The sequence below is a fragment of the Semicossyphus pulcher genome, unplaced genomic scaffold (assembly GCF_022749685.1).
Source record: "Semicossyphus pulcher isolate SPU_LCO1_2020_fin unplaced genomic scaffold, fSemPul1.0.p SCAF_24, whole genome shotgun sequence".
In the NCBI taxonomy this organism is placed as follows: Eukaryota; Metazoa; Chordata; class Actinopteri; order Labriformes; family Labridae; genus Semicossyphus; species Semicossyphus pulcher.
This window is the reverse complement of record NW_027211698.1, coordinates 14,737,826-14,757,175: the sequence shown is the minus strand read 5'-3', so window position 1 is coordinate 14,757,175 and position 19,350 is coordinate 14,737,826. Positions and strand designations below refer to the sequence as shown.

The following is a 19,350-nucleotide window of genomic DNA, read 5'->3' as shown; positions in this document are numbered from 1 at the left end:
CCTGGTCCTTTCTTCTGCCTCCTCTCTCTCTCCCCTCCTTCCGTCCTTCATCTCTTTTCCCTGCCTCTTCTTCCTCTGTTTCCTCCCACACACAAACTGATTTGGAAGTGACACTAAAGACCCCGACCTTCTCACACACACAGCTCATATTGTACACACCGCTAATGCACCTCCCCCCCCCTCCCCCTCTCCTCCCCCCGGGGCTAAGCCTTAAAACCAGCATGTCATCGATTTCTGTGTGAAGGTGGTCTCCACTTTGTAATTAATGGCCGCTCAGGACAACACACACACTCCTACTTCTATTATTACTACCGTGTATAAAAACTCCGCGGCAGTGATCGAGTTTGAACACAACTTAGGTCTGTTTTAAAGGTGGTGCTTTCAAGGACTGTAGGACAAGGGGAATGTTTTCTTGGCTTCGTTTTCATCAAACAAAAAAACTGGTTTTGAAACAACACATAAGTTTAGAGATGAACATAATTTGTTTGCTTTCAAACACTCTTTAACCTTTTTTATCAGTCTTTAGTTCAAGTCTGTGAGCTCGAGCAGAATCTTTCAGGCCGACTGATGCTGAAACATATCCTCGTTAACGTGCTTAATGTGACATTTAAGTGCCTGAATTTATTCCAGTTATATATTTTCCTCCAGTTTTATCATCCATCTGCGAATGCGTCATTAATAACCACTCTGCTGTTTTTGCTGCAGAAAATAGAGAAGTAGGAAGTAAATTAAGCTACCTGCTGCCCTGCAGTTGACCCGCGAGGCGTTCAAATGCCACTTCCTCTCTTCTCGAAGCGTCAGCGGCTGAAGAATCTCCTTCAGTGCGGAGGTGCAAGTGGCTTTAAAAAAAACGGAGCACTTAGCGGGCTCATTTACCTGAGATTCATCCTGAGGGGAGAGAAGCGATTGTAATATTTTACGGATTAATTTCTCGGCTGATGAACGGTGGCGGTCGTCAGTCCTCCGGCAGACCGGAGCATAGAACGGACTAATGAACTCGACCACATGCCGAGCAGGAGGTCTGCAGGGTGAAATTGAAACCCTGAACGTTTAAAAAAGCAGCAGCAGGACGAGGATGGGTTCAAGAATGTGACTTTTCTCTAAACAGAAAAGACCCAAAGCCGTTTGTCTAAAATACGAGGAAATTAAAGTAGAAAAAGGTGATGCTTTTTGTCCCACACATAATAACAGCAACTATGTGACGCTGTATTGTACTCTTGCTTCAAGGGAAAAAACACAACATTTTTTTAAATGTATTGTTCAGAAGTCATCATAAATTTGTCAATTTTTATCACTGATATATCTGACATTTCATGACTTGAACGCACCTCCATGTAAATCAGGGGTTTTGAAGCCTTGAGTTCGGCATTTCAGCAGCCGCCATCTTGGTTTTTTGGAGCCCAAAGCAGCCAGATTTTGAGAGATGTTAGCCATTGCAAAAAAAAGCTCTCACTAAATGCTAGCGCTAGCTTTGATAGCAAAGTGTATCCATCGAAACCAAAAAACAACAAGCTTTAGACAAACTCAACTTCTTTTTGCGACCAGTGGAGGCGCCCCCTGCTGGCCATTAGAAAGAATGCAGGTTTAAGACAGAACTGTATATTTGATCACATTCTTATCTTCTGTGTTTGAAGCCAAATCCCTTTTAATTTGGCGGGACATAGCAACATCTTGTTGGCACTTCCTCTAAGGTCAGATTATACCTTTATTTCAAATACATTTGTTTCTCATTAATGTTTTTTTGTAGGGTAGTTATGTCCTTTCCCGTCGCTTGCTTTGCAGAAACACTCACAGGCTCCTAGAAAACACTCTACGGTGGCCCTCAGAGGACAATCTTTAAACTCATGCATGATTGAATGACCTATCACAAATCTAGACTCATTACACGCGAGCATTTTTACTTTGACAGGCGTTTAACACACGTCCAAGGACTTTGTTCCCCTGAAGTCTCAGCACCGCGGCATTGCAGGCATAAACACACGTCCCAAATGCATGCTGGGAGAAGAAAGTGCATTGCTGCAGGCCACAACAGGGCGTCCAGTTCTATACCAGACTCAAGTAGACCTAATGTGTTTCTGTCCCTGAAGTCGGGCTGAGTCGAGCCTGTTGGCTGACCTTTAATGGAGTTTAAGGTCAAAGTTGGGATGAATTTTTTGACTGAAAGGGGCAAAGAACAAAACGCATGGAGGACTTGGAGAAGCTGTTGCTTAACAGGTTTAACAATCACATTCGGGGTGATTTATTTCGTCTCGGCGGACTTTAAGAAGAAAGAAAAAGAGCCCATACTTTTGCTTTAAGGTTTTCACATGGCAGGTCTCATTCTCCGTCCTGTAATTTGCTCTTTTTAAACAGCTGCGATGGAAAACGATAAACTCTCCGCCAGCATACGGCTGCTGGAAACAGTTATTATATCAACGTTCATCCAGGGATTAGGACCGGCTGACTCTCGGCTAATTAAACTTTCGACTCCCCGGCGTCCTCGTCCTGACTGAGATGAGTTCATAACGCGGAGTATTTCACCAGCCCCGACATTAATGCACATGCGGGGGGGAAAATGTTCCGCTAATGCACTAACCCTGCAGCATCATTCTTTTCAGATCCCCTGAAAGCTGCTGTTTCCTCTCCCTCTGTAGCTGATTTCTCTTCTCAGATGAAGTAGAATGGAGTTCATTCCCTTGATGATGCTCGTACTTCTTTATGTTCTCATTCGGTGTCTCTAAACTACAAAGAATCTAGCCTATGAAAGTTTACCTGCAGGGTGTCGCAGTCCTGTTTGACTTTTTATAATTGCTTCTGTCAATTTTTCTCCTAAAATCCTGGAAAAGTTTTGGAAAAAGTTTCCTGGAGGCTCCGCTTGGATGTGCTTTGAACTTAAGCTCCCGCTGCGTCTCCCGTCTCAATGAACAGCATCTTCCAAATCCTTCGTTTTCTTTATTCCCGCCTGCTCCCGTCAGATCCGTCCTCGCCTCCTGCTGCATTCAGGGAAGTTCGCTCCGTGTTATATCAAAGGCGGCGACAGTGTCTTTGTCTGCCGGCTTGTTATTGATCGCTGTTTGCTGCGGCCCGCTCGCTGAGTGCTCATTTTCCAGCGGGAGGAGGGGGATTTATCGACGGGGCGACACGAGCAGAGAGGGAGCAGGAAAATTAAGTGTCACCTCGAAGGAGTTTGACTTGATTTCAGCAGGAGCTCCCAGGTGAACAGATGCAGCCATTAAGCATGCTCGGCATCCCAGAGTGCACCTCTGCGACGTTTTCAACCTCCAGAGAGAGACGGCTCAGAAGTTATAACTTTCTTTAAACATTTTGAGTGTCGGCTTAAGTCTTACTGAAAAAGAGCTGCAGAGGTTTAAATAACGACGAAACACAAACATGTAACTAACATTGTTATGCATCATAAGTAAGTCAAAGTTGCGTCTTCTAGATGAGCCTGGAATCAGGTGGAACGTCAGCGTGCAGAGGGAAGTTTGTGCATACTGCTAATCATGTTTTCCTTATTCATATATTTGCAGGACGCTTTTGATTCAGCGTGGTTTTGTGACTTTGTGTAGCGTGAGGAACTTGCACATTAGTAACTGAGCTTTCGACAACAATCTGATGTCTGAACAGTGAGTAAACACGCACAGCATCTGTTTGCAGAACCAAAATTGGGGATTAGGAAACTGTGATTTCTTCACGTACAGATTTCTCCTCGAGGAAGCAGATTTGTTTGCGACGTTCATGAGTTCAAATCGGGTGTTGTGCAATCTTGCAAAGTAAAACCTGAAACTGTCAGACTTCATTCTTGGAGTTGGAAGCTGCAGCTTGCAAAACAACTGTTTTGCTTACTTGCTCGTTAAGGAGCAGCATCACGTGGTCTACATCAGCAGACTGAGTTTGTTCGATGTTCTCTGAGCACCTTGAGGATTTGACATCAATGCTTCCAAGCAAGAATAAGATTAGAATGAGAATTATTACCAGTAGTTTTCTTTGACTTTGTGTTGTGTTAAAGCCTTGTGTCTGGAGATGCAGCCTTTTTACTGTGTAAAAGTAGTGCACCGTGTCCCCTCTTAAAACAGACTGTACTCAAAGACTGTGAATGTCTAGGTTGTTCTTTTAAATTAGAGGGAAGTGATACAGAAAGATCTCACAGAAACCTTCAGAATCAAACCAATAATTGGCTGCATGTTTCTTATTTTCTGCAGTTTGCATTGACGTGCACAGAGAGATAATTTGGCACTTTTTTGGAGCGAGTTCTGAGCAGCTTTAGACAAAAAGCTCGTTGTCTCTGACATCAAACATTGCTAAAAAAAACAGCCGTTCTGCTCTGTGATATTAGCGAGCTGATCAGGTGGTGTTGCGGGGCTTTATGTCATGAAAACAAACACCTGCATCTGCTTGTAATGTGAAAATCCAGCTCCACACATTAAAGCTCTAATTAAGACACTAAGTGAATGGAATTAACATGGCAGCCTCTACAGTCTGTGCTGCTTTAATCAGATTAAAATGGCATCATCAGCGTTCAGATGCAAATGTTGCCTCTCTCCGCATCCTGCAGGAATAATAAAGTCTGATGTGACTGACGGGAACAGCGTTTTGCAGCCAAACAGGTTCTTGCCGCGGCTCTAATCAGATCACTGTCCTCTGCTGACTCCGTGTTTTCATGCTCAAATTGAATCTCAGCTCTGTATTCATGAGGAAATTGGAAACTTGGTTGACACAGGCAGAGATGTAAATAGTCACACAGAGCAGAGAAACAGATACAGCAGTTTCCAAAGAGGAAAACGTTGCTATTTATGTGAGTGCGGACGGCCTAGCCTCTGATGTTGGGTATCATTGGGTACATGTGCTTTATGGCAGAAAGTATGCGACCAAATAATGTCAGAGCTCGGACCCCTGGATGCTACAGCAAACAATGATAGTATGCGTTTGTGCCTTTCTTATTTAGCGCTTCCCTCGGCCATGTTCAACAACTCTGGTATGAACTCTAACAGCCCAGACACACCAGGAAGTGTCACAGCAAAGTTCATATATATGTTAATACGTGGTTCTATACTCCTGGTTATGTAAAGGCCACTCACAAGGCTAAGCTAGCACGATAGTTTTGTTGCTATGTGGACAATTTACCATTTTGACACGTCGTTCCAAAACGCTCCAACGCTGTTATGGAAAGGATGATGTCATACTGTGGTGCTCCAGGTTGCATGTTGTAATTCTAATGTTAGCTAACGTGTAGCTAACAGATTATCGAATATGGCCCAATATCCTTCTGGATTCCCACCAGGAATACAGTAAATAAAAATGGCCGCCATGTGAATATTTCCACAGTTTATCCAAAGATATATTTACACCATCGACTCCAGTGTCAGAGGTGTCTTGACAGCACGTATTGGTTGTGGAGTAGTTCATAGTTGGAAAGGAGGGAGCTAAATGGATTAGGCTAATGCTAAACAGTTAATAAGCTACGCTAGCTTAGCTCCAATTTGAACTATTAGACCCTCTGTCTTTCATAAGTCAGCACCATCAAGACGTCTTACTTGAGTTTACTTGACCGTATTGACAGGAGTTGGTTTTGCTGCAGACATGGACATTTTAAATGGTCATATTCACAACACCAGACTTCACTGACCGACTGAAATCCGGCCTTATTGCCAAACAACAGAGGCCGAGCTCACTAATGCTCCTTTTACTGAATGGGAAATCCCTCCAGCCAGCTCTCTAAGTCTTATGGAAAGCTTAAAACCCGAGGAGTGGAGGCCGGGGTGGCAGCGGATTAATGCCTGTGGTTTTGGAATGACTTGTGTCATGTTTTCAGCTCGTTCTTCAGGTTGTATTTCCGACCTCCTTTGTCACTTTCACTCAGAACTGAAATCTCTTTCGCTTTAATTCCGTCAATGCTTTTCGATTGTTCTCCCCTTGAATCTCTTTCTTTCTCAGCTCAGCACTTTATGGTCTTTGCATTGATTTAGAAAGACTCTCCCTCTGCCAGCAGTCATTCTTTCCCTGCCATCCTTCATATTGACTCCCTTCAAAAATGCACTGACATTTATCAGCCGTATTTTCCGCTTTACCAGCTTTGACCTTTGTAGCCTTTAGTTGTGCTACTGATTTAGAAAATTGAGCTTCCTACTCCTGCGTTGAAGCCTCTCTAGATTTGATTATCAGCCAAGTGCCTGAATGCAGATGCGTTTAAATTGGCCGGTTTCACCGACACATTAAATCCTTTGTTTGTTCCTCATCCAGATGAAAAGCTGCCAATGAGCGGATGCTACAGTAAGTCCCGGCCATGGCTGCCCATCGAATCATCAGAGTGACGAACAACAACCTCATCCTCCCTCGCTGCAAATCTGAGGGGACGCTAATCGACCTCAGTGAAGGGGTCACTGGAGCCAGTCTCAGTGATGTCAAAGGTCAGTTTTTACCATTTTTTTAAAATGATTGTCGGGACAAAATATTCTCAATTATTTTATGTAAGCGTGGATAATCAAAGTTTTCTAATTATCCCAAGAAATTAAATAGTTTGTTGTTTTAATTGTGTGCTTTCCATCTTTTGCTATTTATATTTCACAGTTATGTTTATTCTTCTTTCTCTGGCTCCTTCTCTTCACTGGTTTCACTTCATTACTGTTTTGCTTACATGCTCCATATACGCTAATGAGCCAAACTAAAAATAGTAAATTATGCCATAAATTATGCAGTTCGTCTGCTCAGATGTTTATCTAGTGATCTGAAAAAAATGCTTTATGGATGATTAAAAATAAGTTTTCTTTTATGGTGGGAATATTTTGGCTACCTGTAAGATAACCGTATCTTTCTACGGTCCCTAAAAGCTTGAAGACATTAAACCCTTTATGTGTTTGAGACAACCCTTTACGTACCCCTTAATTAGTGCGACTGGTCCATTATGTCTGATTTTGAAATAACAACTGTTAATTGCAGTATTTTTAGTAATCAGCCAGTGATTGATTAAGTGCACTTATCTAAAGTAATTTTTTTTTTGCAATTAAGACCACTTAAAAGTAAAAGACCATCATTTTTGTTTTCAAGTATTAATGGGTCTAATGTTTCCTTTTCAGTGCCTTCTCCCAGTGCCTTAAGGCTGGACACTTCAGCCTCCTATGGAGCTGCACAGGAAGTGGTTGCCATAAAGGATTATTGCCCCAGCAGCTTCACAACGCTGAAGTTCTCAAAAGGTGATCGCCTCTATGTGCTGGACACGTCAGGTGGAGAGTGGTGGTACGCCCACAACAACACAGAAATGGGCTATATCCCAGCCGCCTACGTCCAGCCGGTCAACTTCAGGAACTCTTGTCTCAGCGACAGTGGGATGATTGACAGTCTTGGGGAAGGGTATGAGGATGGGTCGAAGGACTTTGGAGGTTTGGGGGAGTGGACAGGAATGCCCCTTAAACCCTCCCCAATTTACAGCAGTCCGGTCTCTGTGAACCCTTTTGTCCATCCAGTGGATCAAAACTGCAAGGACATAGGTGTCAGGAACTCAGATCTTATTCTCTTTGATGCACTGGCATCACCGTCATCTTGCTCTAACTTTAACACTAGTACAATCATGACTAATGGATTTAGCAGCTGCCACATGAACAATACCACCCCCACCAGCCCAAACCAAGATATTCTACCGAACCTCCACAGGGATAACCCGTTTTTCAGGAGTAAACGTTCCCACAGTCTCTCCGAACTGTCAGTCCTGCAGGCACAGTCGAATCCAACCTTGCCCTCTTCAGGATTCTTCACAGGCCTTAAGGCTCCTTCACCGGAGCAGTTTCAGAGCAGGGAGGACTTCAGAACTGCTTGGTTGAACCACAGAAAGCTAGCCAGGTCTTGCCATGACCTTGACTCCCTGGGCCAGAGTCCTGGTTGGGGCCAGACTCAACCTGTAGAGACAAACATCGTGTGCAGGTTGGACAGCAATGGAGGAGTTGTTCAGCTCCCAGACACCCACATCAGCGCACACATCCCTGAAGGCCACGTCAGCAATGGAGACCACCAGCAGATCTCCATGAAAGCCTTACTAGACCCTCCTCTGGAGCTCAACAGTGACCACTGCTCCACAGTCAGCCCAGTGGTGGAGATAAAGCTCAGCAACATGGAGATAAAGTCCTTCATCACATTGGAGATGAAGGTATCGGTTACTGTCAAGAAGGATAGTTGTCGCACTGCAGAGTTGCTTTGTGTTCGAAGTGACTGCAAAGAAGGTCCTTACACGCCCATCCCTAACGCTTACATTTACAAAGATACGGTCCAGGTGCAGTTGGATAGTCTGGAGCCTTGTATGTATGTGGCTGTTGTGGTCCAGTCACAGTACATCAGCCACAATACGACTGTTTGGGACCATGTGCAGAGGAAGGTAACCCTGGGCGTCTATGGACCGAAGCACATCCACCCTTCCTTTAAGACAGTTGTAGCCATGTTTGGACATGACTGCGCCCCCAAGACCTTGTTGGTAAGCGAGGTTGGCAGGCAGGCAAGCTCTACCCCGCCAGTGGCGCTTCAGTTATGGGGGAAGCACCAGTTCATGCTGGGGTATCCTCAAGATCTCCAGGTTGGATTGTACTCCAACATGTCCAACTACGAGGTGAAGACTAGCGAGGGTGCAGGGGTGATTCAGGGATTTCAAGTCAAACTGGGGAAGGTCAGCAGGCTCCTGTACATGATCACATCGCACAACCCCAACAGCATCTCAGACTTCACTCTCAGGGTTCAAGTCAAGGACGCCCTCGACTGTATTCTTACGCAGTTCTGCGTCCAAACTCCGACACCACCACCAAAGAGCGGAGCGAGGATAACAGGCCAGAGGAGGTTTCTGAAAAAGAAAGAGGTGGATAAGATTGTCCTCTCACCACTGGCTATAACGTCCAAATACCCAAAGTTTCAGGACCGGTGCATCACCAACCTTAAATTTGGCAAGTTGATCAAAACAGTGATTAGGCAGCACAAGAGCACTTATCTGTTGGAATACAAAAAGGGGGATGTTATTGCTTTGCTTAGCGAGGAGAAAATCAAACTGCGAGGACAACTGCGGACCAAAGAGTGGTACATTGGATACTATCAGGGGAAGATTGGTCTTGTCCATGCCAAGAACGTTTTAGTTCTGGGTAAGGTCAAGCCCATTTATTGGTGTGGGCCAGATCTAACAACCACAATGTTGCTGGAGCAGATCCTGAAACCTTGCAAATTTCTTACCTACATTTACGCAACAGTGAGGACGGTTTTGATGGAGAATGTGGGCAACTGGAGGGCTTTTGCGGATGCCCTTGGGTACGGGAATTTACCGCTGAATTATTTTTGTCGGACCGAGCTGGACAACGAGCCGGAGAAGGTGGCGTCGGTTCTGGAGAAACTCAAAGAGGAGTGTACCAACATGGAGAATAAGGAGAGGAAGTCCTTCCAGAGGGAACTCATGATGGTAAGACCAACGTTTTTTAACTGCATCAGTGACTTTATGTGTTGTTTCCAAAAGAGTCGGATGCCATGATTGCTCGTGACCTGGCACAGGGTTTACTTGGAACTCTGTTGCCTCTTTCACATTGTGTTTTCCTGAGAAACAAAGCATTCCTGTTGGCTATGTAAGCAGGTGTTTGTATGAATATTGGACATTTGGATGTAAGCTTTGCTTTTGGCTAAGAAAGAAGGAAAGGGGGAGGACTCTTGACAGCTGCTTTAAAGGGGCCTTGAGCCTTGGCCTTATTAAGTCAGGAACTGTGAAACTCAACACTTTTTCTTAGAGGGAGAAACTACAATACCTACCTTTGTGCCCTGTGTCCAACAAAGTGCTTTTTCCCCCCAGCTGAAAATGCCCTGCAGGTCAACCTTGAGAGTGGTCTGGAGTCACGGTTTATTTTCAGCTGAACTGTTTGGGCTGTGTCTGGCTGCTTTGATACAGAATCCTGAAGCGTGTTGGAAGAAAGGATGGACCCACCAGGCTGTATGTGATACTTAGAATGTAAAGGTTGGTCTTTGACCTATTTGTCCCAAACTTCCTCCACTACAATGGGATAGCTGGGCAAATAGTTGCAGTGTTTCTGTCCGAGAGATATAGAATGGGGTGCTACCTGCTGCTTTAGTTTTAGTCCAATGGAGGCTGACATTTCTAATTAACCCGTTCTAAGCCTTGGGAAAGAGGGCTTAGCCAGAGAAAAGCAGTAAACATTTGAGAGGCTGAAAACTGAAGATAGATTACAATTTAAATCAGCGATGCCGCTAAACAAATCTTGTTTCTTTTCTTTACTCGGGCAAGTTCACATCACTGAATTGTCCTTGAACGGAGAAATACAGTCCATAAAGTATTACAATTGGTACAGCTCCTCTATATCTTCCGAATGATACATTATTCAGAGAACATTCATGCTCAGCAAAAGCATTTACTGCCGAGATGAATGATAAAGAAAATTGTCTGCCATTACCGTTTCACTCTTGCAGCGGCAGCTTTTATTCTTAAATGATGTACATTACAAAGTGAGCACTTTTTTCAGTGTCCCGCAGACGGTTTCTGCATTGTTTGCAAAGCTTTGTTAAAAATTGAACCAAAAATCTAATTTCCTGAACAGTCGGAATCACTCGCTGTCTGATTGATTTGTGCCTCTTTGCTTCAGTACATTTCTTTCCGCTTGCAGTCGCACAGTGTGACTCAATGTGAGTATGAACTTGGAGGATTTGGGTCCTTATGCTCAGTCACATGAATGGTAAACAACTTGTCTTACAGCCTGAGGTGGCTCACAGTCATCACGTGAAAAATGGAGGAGGGGGAGGTGGTGGTTGGAGGAGAAAAGTATAGAATAAAACTTAACATCTGCAGTTTGAGCGAAAACAACTCTGTCAAGCAAACGCACGTCGGCTCGATGTGTTTTTCTTCTCTGACAGCGCCGGCACCCCGGGGGAAGCAAAATTGTCCCGAGACATTTTGCGTGCCAGACGCCATTATTCAAAAAGTACTTTAGCAAAGTACATTTTCAAACTGCTGTTTATCCAAGCAGAGCTGATGAAGCGTGCGTGCACTTTTGTGGCATGCTCAGTTTGGTTTCAGCGAGCGGCAATCGGAGCAGCCGGGGGTGAAGTGCCTTGCTAAAAGGGACTTTGACAGGAGCTGTTCAGGTAAAGGCTACATGCTCACCTTCAATCTCCCAGTTTGGCTGTAAGGCATGTGACCTCCACAAAAAATTAAAGCAAAGAAGGCACGCTTTTATGTTTTTTAAAAGGCTTTTATTCTGGCGACTACCTTCACCTCCCGCTGAGGCTTTTAATCTAACTGTGTGCACAAAAGGGCCTGGGCTTTCTTCTCTGAACCAGGCTTCATACTTGACTCCTCATAGCTCCATCTTTTTCATATTTCCCAGCAAATAAAAGAAGAACACGCTCACATGTCCTTCATTGAAGTCCAGCAATTTTCTCTCTGAAGTCAGAAACACTTTCATCACCAAGGGCAGTAAAGAAATATGTCCTGTTGACCTCGGTGGGAAGAATTGTCCACAGATGTTCCAGCACATGCGAGTGGGACGGTTGCTAAAACATGATGTCAGGATACAGCTGCGTCTTGATATATAAAGGGAATTACCATGGGGGAATTAAAAGGAGGGACACATGTTTCAAGGTCATCATGGGATTTAACTGTTTAAATTTTACTGAACTTCTCAGCCAACTTTAACTGTTGTGTTATTTTGCAGACCGGGCATTGCTTCGAACATAACTTGAGTTTTGTTTTCATGTGGTTGAATTCCTCACCAGCTTTGGATGACAATTTAACAGGTTGTTTAGAGATTAGCTGCTGACTAGTTTAACTTGAAGGTAAACTTGTGTGTCGTCGGCGTAAAGAGTGATACAGAATATTATATTTCTCAAAGATGGAGCCAAGGGAAGCATGTAGAAAGGGAATAAAAGAGGCCCTAAAATTGAACCTTGGGGGATGCCACATTTGATGGGGATAAAAAGGAGCTTCCTATTTTGACTGTGAAGGTTTCCTCTCTCAGGTAAGAGGTAAACAATCTTAATACAAAGCCTTCAGACGATACAAAAGGATGTCACGGTCGACTGTGTCAAATGTTCTGTGAGATCAAGCGCAACTTAAGCTGATTTTCTCCTTAAACTTTCTGTTTCCTGCTGCTAAAATCACTGCTCAGTTTGCTGTTTTTCTTCAATTGTAAACCCAACACAGTGTGTGTGAATGAGCGTGTGCTCTGCAACATTTTCCCCAGAGAGAATTAAATTGCCACCAGGCCACAGGAACAAGGTCCAGTGAGTCACACAGGCTTGAATTACTAAATCCTCTCCTCCGAGGGAATAATAGCTCAAATCGCTGCTCAATAAAACATTCCTACATTCAGAACCTGTGACCTCGTTTAGCAAATATTCAGTGTTTGTCTTAATAATGAGGCTTTTATCCAGTCGGGAACCAAATCTACACTAATCTGTGAAATGTTCCAAATACAGGAGGGTAAACATTAGGGCAAATTAGTTATTTGGAAAGTATCTGATATAAAGGGGAAACCAGGGAGGGAGAAGGTGGGGGCGATGCCTCGATGAAGACGATGTCCCTCCTGTGGTTTCTGAAATGAAAGAGGAGGAGGCACAGAAGCTGAAAAAATGAGCAGTGTTTGGTGGGAGGGATGTGAGAACTGTGGTGAAAGACTTCAGACACCTGTATCCTGATACTGAATGAGAACAAGGTGTGGTATTTGGGTAGTTGTGTTCACCACTGCTTCCAGTTTTTATGCTAACAAACATCCCGACTCTAGCTGAGGAAAGATGCCGCTTGGATCTCTGTGACTTCTTTTGATGCAAAGTGAAGAAAACTTTGTGGCGTGTTCAAAGTACAGAGATTTCAGCTGTGACTCCACTGGCTCTAATTGCAGCCCTGCCCAGCCTGTTAAAAAATGAAAGTGTTGCAGCAGAACAAACGCTCATGGTTTGTCTTTGGGGTGTAGCACAGCTCATCATGTCTCCCCCTTCTGCTCCACACTAGCCGACAGGTGTTCTCATGTGAAATGTGAGCCGGCATTGATCAGGACGGAGCTGCAGGCTCTGAAGGCAGCATTCGACACCGCCCCGGCAGATCTTTTAACGCCGGGACTCGGGTTACGAAAGCAGAGGACAAATGAGAGCCGTCCCTTGTGCCTGTCAGCGGAGGAGAAGGGCTGTAAGGCCAGAGAGTGTCGTTTAATAATAGATCCACACAGAGAGGCGGGGCCAATTACTTCTGCAGGGGCCGTAATCAATCCCCGGCTCGTAGACTCTGTAGACTCGTAACCCTCAACAGTTACATCACCGGGAAAATTACACTTCTTTACAAATGAACAGCCGCTGCAATAAAAGTCAGTGTAATTAAGTGATGAATATTAGCAGCTAAGCTGACCTCGCTGCTGCAGGATACTGTTGGAGCACAAACTAGAAATGTGTCTGAGAAACATGAGATCCTCTGAAGCTGGAATTAAGATGCAGGAAAAACACCTTTTCTGTCAGGTGAAATCTACACAGCAGGGCCCAAACAAATTAGATCCTCCTGTCAGCTCCGGCTGTGAAACCTGCTCAGCAGAGAGAGTGATGGATCCAAACTAAAGAGTCAAAAGGTTTTGCTCAACAGCAGCAAGAGAGCGTTTAAAGGGAAGGGATTTCTTTCTGATTCGGTTTTTCAGCCGAGCGAATTAGGGCACAGTACAGCCATGTTTATAAGAGTGCAGCTGCAAGCTTACTGTTATCATCGAGCTTCGAGAGGGAGTAGAGAGCCTGCAACAGATGGACCGACAGCGAAGTGCAGGCCTTGCACGAGCGCTCGCCTCCTTTCCAGCGTTTATTCAGTTTGTCGGGTTTTATGGCGTCATCTTTGTTGTACGGCCTTCATCTTCTTCTTACCGCCACCTACTGGACTGGAGGTGTAGTGCAGTCACTTTTATTGCTTCTTCATACGTCATCGGCCTGATTAGCGTAATCTTCCTGGGACTTTAGGCCGCTGTGGAAACGCAGACAACAACGGGCCACAGGAACCATTTGAAGAGACGTTCCTAGAAGTAAAAGTTCCTGGTACTTTTGGTCTAAAAGCACTTTAGATATGTGTCTCTTAAGTAAAACCAGATAGCTTTTTTTGCTACGAAAGCCTTGAGATGCCAAAGGGGGCGTGGCAAAGCCACAGACTTGTCTTTATTTGTAAAAGGTGAGTTTGTGAGCAGAAATGGGTCCAAAAAGGTCGAATGAGATGAAGAACACGATGAGAAAATGCAGAAGTAGTTGCACATTTATGGAGCCATGGTAACCGTCTTTAATTTGCTGAACATTTGTAGTGAAATATTATTTTCGTGTTCAGGAAACTCTTCTTGATCGTGCTGCCTGCGACATCGGCCTCCTGCAGAGTGAAGCTCATGCCGTCATATTAAAGGACGTTTATGGAGGCAAAAGCTGCATTTTTCAATTACTGTCTAAAGCCTGCAGGGTTCTGAGATAATTGAGCAAAGGCAGAGCTTGTAACTGCCCCGTCCTGCTGCTGCTGTGTCTCTTCCTCCTTCTCCATCTATCCTTTTTGCCTCTTACTCTCCCTTCTCTTTCCCTTTCCTACCTGTCAGTCTCACCATCCCCTCTTCCTCCTCCCTCCCTCCCTCCTGTTGAAGCTCATTTAGCCGACAGCCGCTCGCTCAGCTGTCAGCTCCGTCTGTCCGTCTGCTCCCGGGCTTCCTTCAGGTCGTCACGATCTCGTATTTTTCAGACATTTTTTGGTCTCTCACGGAGCCGGCTGTTTTCTATTTTTAGCACAGATTCATCCTGTTATTTAATAACGGGGAAACATCGACCACGACCAGGCTGGAAGCAGAGGAATCGATGCAGGAATCACGTTGTGGTGCAGCTGTAGATTCTGCCGTTTCAAAGGGAGAAGAACATGTTATAACTTCATCTCATGTGGCGTTTACTTGCTTTATTAAGGGTGGGATTAATCAGTGTTCAAATGTTGTAAACAATCTGGCAGAAATGAAGTCAATAAGTGTCAAAAAGGAAAAGTTTGCATGACTCCAACTGGATCTGAAACAACAGCTGACAAAGTGTCCTTGTGCAAGACGCTGACCTTTGACCTCCAGCTGCTGCATTAGAGCACATAATATGTCTTTTCCCCTAAAATAAAACCCTGATGTACCAGTCCACTCAGACCCGTAGGCGGTTTACCCCCTGACCTTTATTTTGAAACTCCTTCCTGTTTCCTTCCCGTGCCTCCTGCTTTAATCCTTTCCGGCTTAAACAACACGTTTAGCGACTGATTTGCATTTGAACGCATCATGCTCATTTCCAGACAGTGGGCTCAAGTGCTGAACCCTGACACGCGTTGGTGTGTGCGTGTGCGTGTCTATATTTAGCGGCCCCTGTGTGAAGCCTGAATCAGCAGACAGCAGAGGGCCATGGTGCTCGTCGGCCAGGTGGTAGAGCGACACAGAGACGGAGCGGGAGAGAGAGAGGAGGCTGGACGCTGTGGTGCCTGTGTGAATCGCTTCCTGTAGGTTATTCAGGTTAATTCGCTTTATTGCAGCGCTGCAGCTCATCAAAGGGAAGATAAGAGATGAAAGGAAGTAAAGCAGGGTGTAAAGAGAGATTATTCCAATACACGGAAATAACACGACCTCGGGATTATAAGGTTCTTCCTGTCTCCTCTTTAGAGACTGCGTTAAAGCTCAAACATGCTTCTTCATGCAGACGCGCTGACGGATCTGAAGCCTGCAGATGTGCCAACATGTAACTGCATTATGAGCAGCAGCTGCAACGATAATGTACACTTTTAAACTCGATAAGTGTAGTGGCTGCACGGTGGTGCGGTGGTTAGACAGCTAGAAGGCTCCTCGTGAATTGAATCCAGGTTTGGACGACTGGTCGATGTGTGCAGTCTGCATGTTCTCCCCGTACTCCGGCTTCCTCCCACAGGCCAAACACATGCTCGTTAGGCTCAATGGTGACTCTAAAGCCACTTTCCCACTGGTCAGAAAACCCGCTCACACACGGCTTTTTTTGCTCAGTGGGAAAGGTTACAATCTGCATTCAGACCCGGGTCAAATGACGCCTCCAATCGGCATTGATGGGAACACAAAACCTCTGTCAACACGCTAATCTCCGCCCCCTTTCCGGCGCGATGCTGTGCTCCGTCGGTAAATAACTAACTCTGAAAAACCCGCGTCAACGTGCTAATTTCAGTGGGAAAGGGGTATATGTGTCAGCCCTGTGATTGACTGGTGATCAGTCCAGGTGTAACCCCGCCTCTCGCCCAATGACAGCTGGGATTGGCTCCAGGATAAGTGAATGAGTAATGGATGGATGGATGACTGACAGGAAGAGAAATCAGTTTGAAATGTTGTGTTTTTGATTTAGATTTTAGTGTTTTTCTAACTGCAGACTGTGTGTGTGTTTCTTTAAGTGTGTGTGTGTTTCTTTGTGTGTGTGTGTGTGTTTCTTTGAGTGTGTGTGTGTTGCTTTGAGTGTGTGTGTGTGTTGCTTTGAGTGTGTGTGTGTGTTGCTTTGAGTGTGTGTGTGTTGCTTTCAAGCTGCAGCTGACTGACAGAATCACTTGAAACCACTCAAGTTCGATTAAATTAAATCGAGTCTCCGCGGTGGAAGATGTCCTCGTTGGGGAAAGATTTAATAATTTCTTCTTCACATATTTTTGATCACACACACACACTTCTCTCGTCTCTCCTGAAAGCTGGTGTCACACTCCCGTGTGAGCTCGTGTAGCGCGAGTGTGTGCGCGCATGCTTGCAGCTCTCTGGGACGGTTGGCATTGAAAATCCTCCCTGCAAAGATCCTGAAAGGTATCACAACAGGGCAGAGCATCACTTTGAAGATGCTGCAGTGGCTGAGACCCCTGCTTTTCTCAGCCAAAATCATATCTCTGCACACACACACACACACACACACACATGCACACACTGCACTTTAAAGTCTGGGTGAAAAGAAAAACCGCTCACTGGCTGTTGTGCTTCTTTTCAAGAAAATCCTGCCCGCAGTGTGTTTTTCCAGTCAGCTGCTTTTAAAGCTCAGTAGTTTTTAACCCTCGTTGAACCGGCGAGCTGAGTCAGAGCGTGTTTACAGCAGCAGCCTGAGGGACGTGACTGGGATTACACGCTCACACGTAAAGAAGCACTGTCTTTAGTCTGCGCTGAAAGAAACAGGGAGTCTGGATGGGACTGTAGGCCGGAGTTTTGTTTCCAACTTGAGGGATTAAATGATGATGAACAGGGTTGGATGTAACCCAAAACTTTCCCTGTAATTCTTCTGTATATCGGGGATATTTCTTACACAAGTAAGCCTCTTAAAATAATTCAGAGACAACATTTTGTCTGAGGAGAATCTTCTGGATCTGTTCTCCAAGCATAGACGTGAAGATTAACTTTCAACTTCCTTCAATTAAACCTTCTCAGAGGGAAACATCTTTCCTCTGATAGACATTTAAAGATTGGTCACACATAGTTACTTTAAAGGGGCAGTTCGTCCCTGGAAAAAGCCGCTGTCAGTCACAGCTGGTACCGGTGTATCGTCTAAAACATCTTCAGGTCTGCAGTCGACATTTCAAACCTGACGATTAGAACGAGACGTGACATCAGAGACGGCGTCCTACAGAGAGGAAGTGTAGTTTAGCGAGCTCCCTGGCCTCCGCCAGATGACGTGTTTTCCAGGGCCCATTGGAGAAGCGGATAGCGTCCTCTCTGTCAGAAAAGGAAGTCCAGAATTGGACCTAAATTTTGGGATAAAGATCCAAAATGGACCAGATCTGATTTTCATTCAGTCTAGTTGGGTTTTTGAGGTTCTGAGGTTCTGCTGCAGGCCTCAGGATGTTTTTGTTGCAGCCCGTGTTGGTGTTTTCTCTCCTTTTGGTCCTTTTGGTAGTTTTATTTTTGTTCCAGTTAGGGTTCGATGAAATGACGAACAGTGCTGTTTGGTTTTCCTATCGTGGTTACACTCTGCTAGCTTTGCCGTTAATATCGTGGTGGTTTTGCAAGAAGAGAGTAAATCAACAAACTGGGTCGCATTCCTGTTATTTAACATCGATCAACACTCTCTCGATCTAATGAAACAATCTAAAACTCTTTCTTCTTAAAGGCGTTGCTGAGGATGGACTGTCAGGGCCTCGTTGCCAGACTGGTCCTGGACTTCGTGTTGTTGACCACGGCGGTGGAGGTGGCGTCCAGGTGGAGGGAGCTGGCCGAGAAACTCGCCCGTGTGTCGAGACAGCAGATGGAGGCTTATGAGGCTCCGCACCGAGACAAGAGCGGCCTGTTGGACAACGAGGTGAGAGACCTGAGAGAGTACTGTACAGGGGTGTGAAAGTATGACTCTGTGGGCCTCCACTCCAACGACGCCCTGGCCACACTGAGGCACATTACATTAGCCTGTAGTTGTTGACGGTTTCTGTGATTAGCACCATCAAAAGTCTGCCGAATTTGCTGTCATTACTTCCTGTATGCAGCGTACCCATTGATGTACAAAAAACTGTCACTGGATTTCTTTTATAAGAAAGAAAACTTAAAAACGTGTAAATTCTAAGGCAGGTTCTGCAGATATATGGAGCACGTTTTCTCTGTGATTTTTAAGCTATAGTATCGAGCTTTTTTCACACATTGTCTACAGGTTTAATGTTATTTTTGGGAAGTGTAAGTCATGCTGAATCCAACAATATATGTGTCATGGCTATGTGTTGAGTTACGACTGGAATAATCTCTTCATTGTCTCTTCCTCTGATCCTGCCCCGTCAGTCCATGTGGAAGCCAGCCTACGACTTCCTCCTGACGTGGGCGGCTCACGTGGGCGACAGCTACCGAGACGTGATCCAGGAGCTCCACGTCGGCCTGGACAAGATGAGGAACCCCATCACCAAGAGGTGGAAGCACCTGACGGGTACGCTGATCCTTGTGAACTGCCTCGATACGCTCCGAAGTTCTGCGTTCTGTCCCACAGGATACGGAGACTTTGCTGTTTGAAGCTTATCGTCCGGCTGGATCACGTAAAAGTTCTTTGGATCATGTTAGCGCTCGTTCATGGATTGGGTTGGACTGGACGGCGTTGAAGGCACCGATTTTTGAAGGATGCTTGTTTGATTAAGAGGGTCTTGGTTCTTGGAGTCTGGGATCGGCAGATGAGTTTCACCAGGTGTAGAGACGCCATCGGACGATTTCTGACATATTGGAACTGGAGCTGCCTCTTTCTGTTTCTTCACTCTCTCTCTTCTCTACCTCACACTCTATATTTCTATTTTTCTTTAGCTACCTTTTATCACCCGACAAATCCCCGCTCATTTTTCTCTCATCTTTTTTTGCTTTTTACTTTTAATTTCTTTTTGTTTAACTTGTTGTTTCCGTTGCCGCATCTTCCTCAGGACAACGTCAGAGACCTCAACCACTGCAG

At 45.1% G+C, this 19,350-nt stretch overlaps 1 protein-coding gene across 1 annotated transcript; it reads left to right on the top strand.

Annotated features, from left to right (window-relative positions):
* The first annotated feature begins 6,262 nt into the window (after positions 1-6,262).
* On the top strand, positions 6,263-18,926 carry LOC138603687 (SH3 domain-binding protein 4-A-like). Its single transcript, XM_069675570.1, has 4 exons — positions 6,263-6,386; positions 7,053-9,400; positions 18,049-18,237; positions 18,702-18,926. The coding sequence occupies exons 1-4, from the start codon at positions 6,263-6,265 to the stop codon at positions 18,924-18,926; spliced, it is 2,886 nt and encodes a 961-aa protein (XP_069531671.1).
* Positions 18,927-19,350: the final 424 nt, after the last annotated feature.

Excerpts from the sequence above, each read along its gene's own strand:
- LOC138603687 (XM_069675570.1), top strand. The coding sequence starts at position 6,263 with ATGGCTGCCCATCGAATCATCAGAGTGACGAACAACAACCTCATCCTC. Across the intron at positions 6,387-7,052 it reads CAGTCTCAGTGATGTCAAAG|TGCCTTCTCCCAGTGCCTTA; the intron begins GTCAGTTTTTAC and ends TTTCCTTTTCAG. Across the intron at positions 18,238-18,701 it reads GCGGCCTGTTGGACAACGAG|TCCATGTGGAAGCCAGCCTA; the intron begins GTGAGAGACCTG and ends CTGCCCCGTCAG.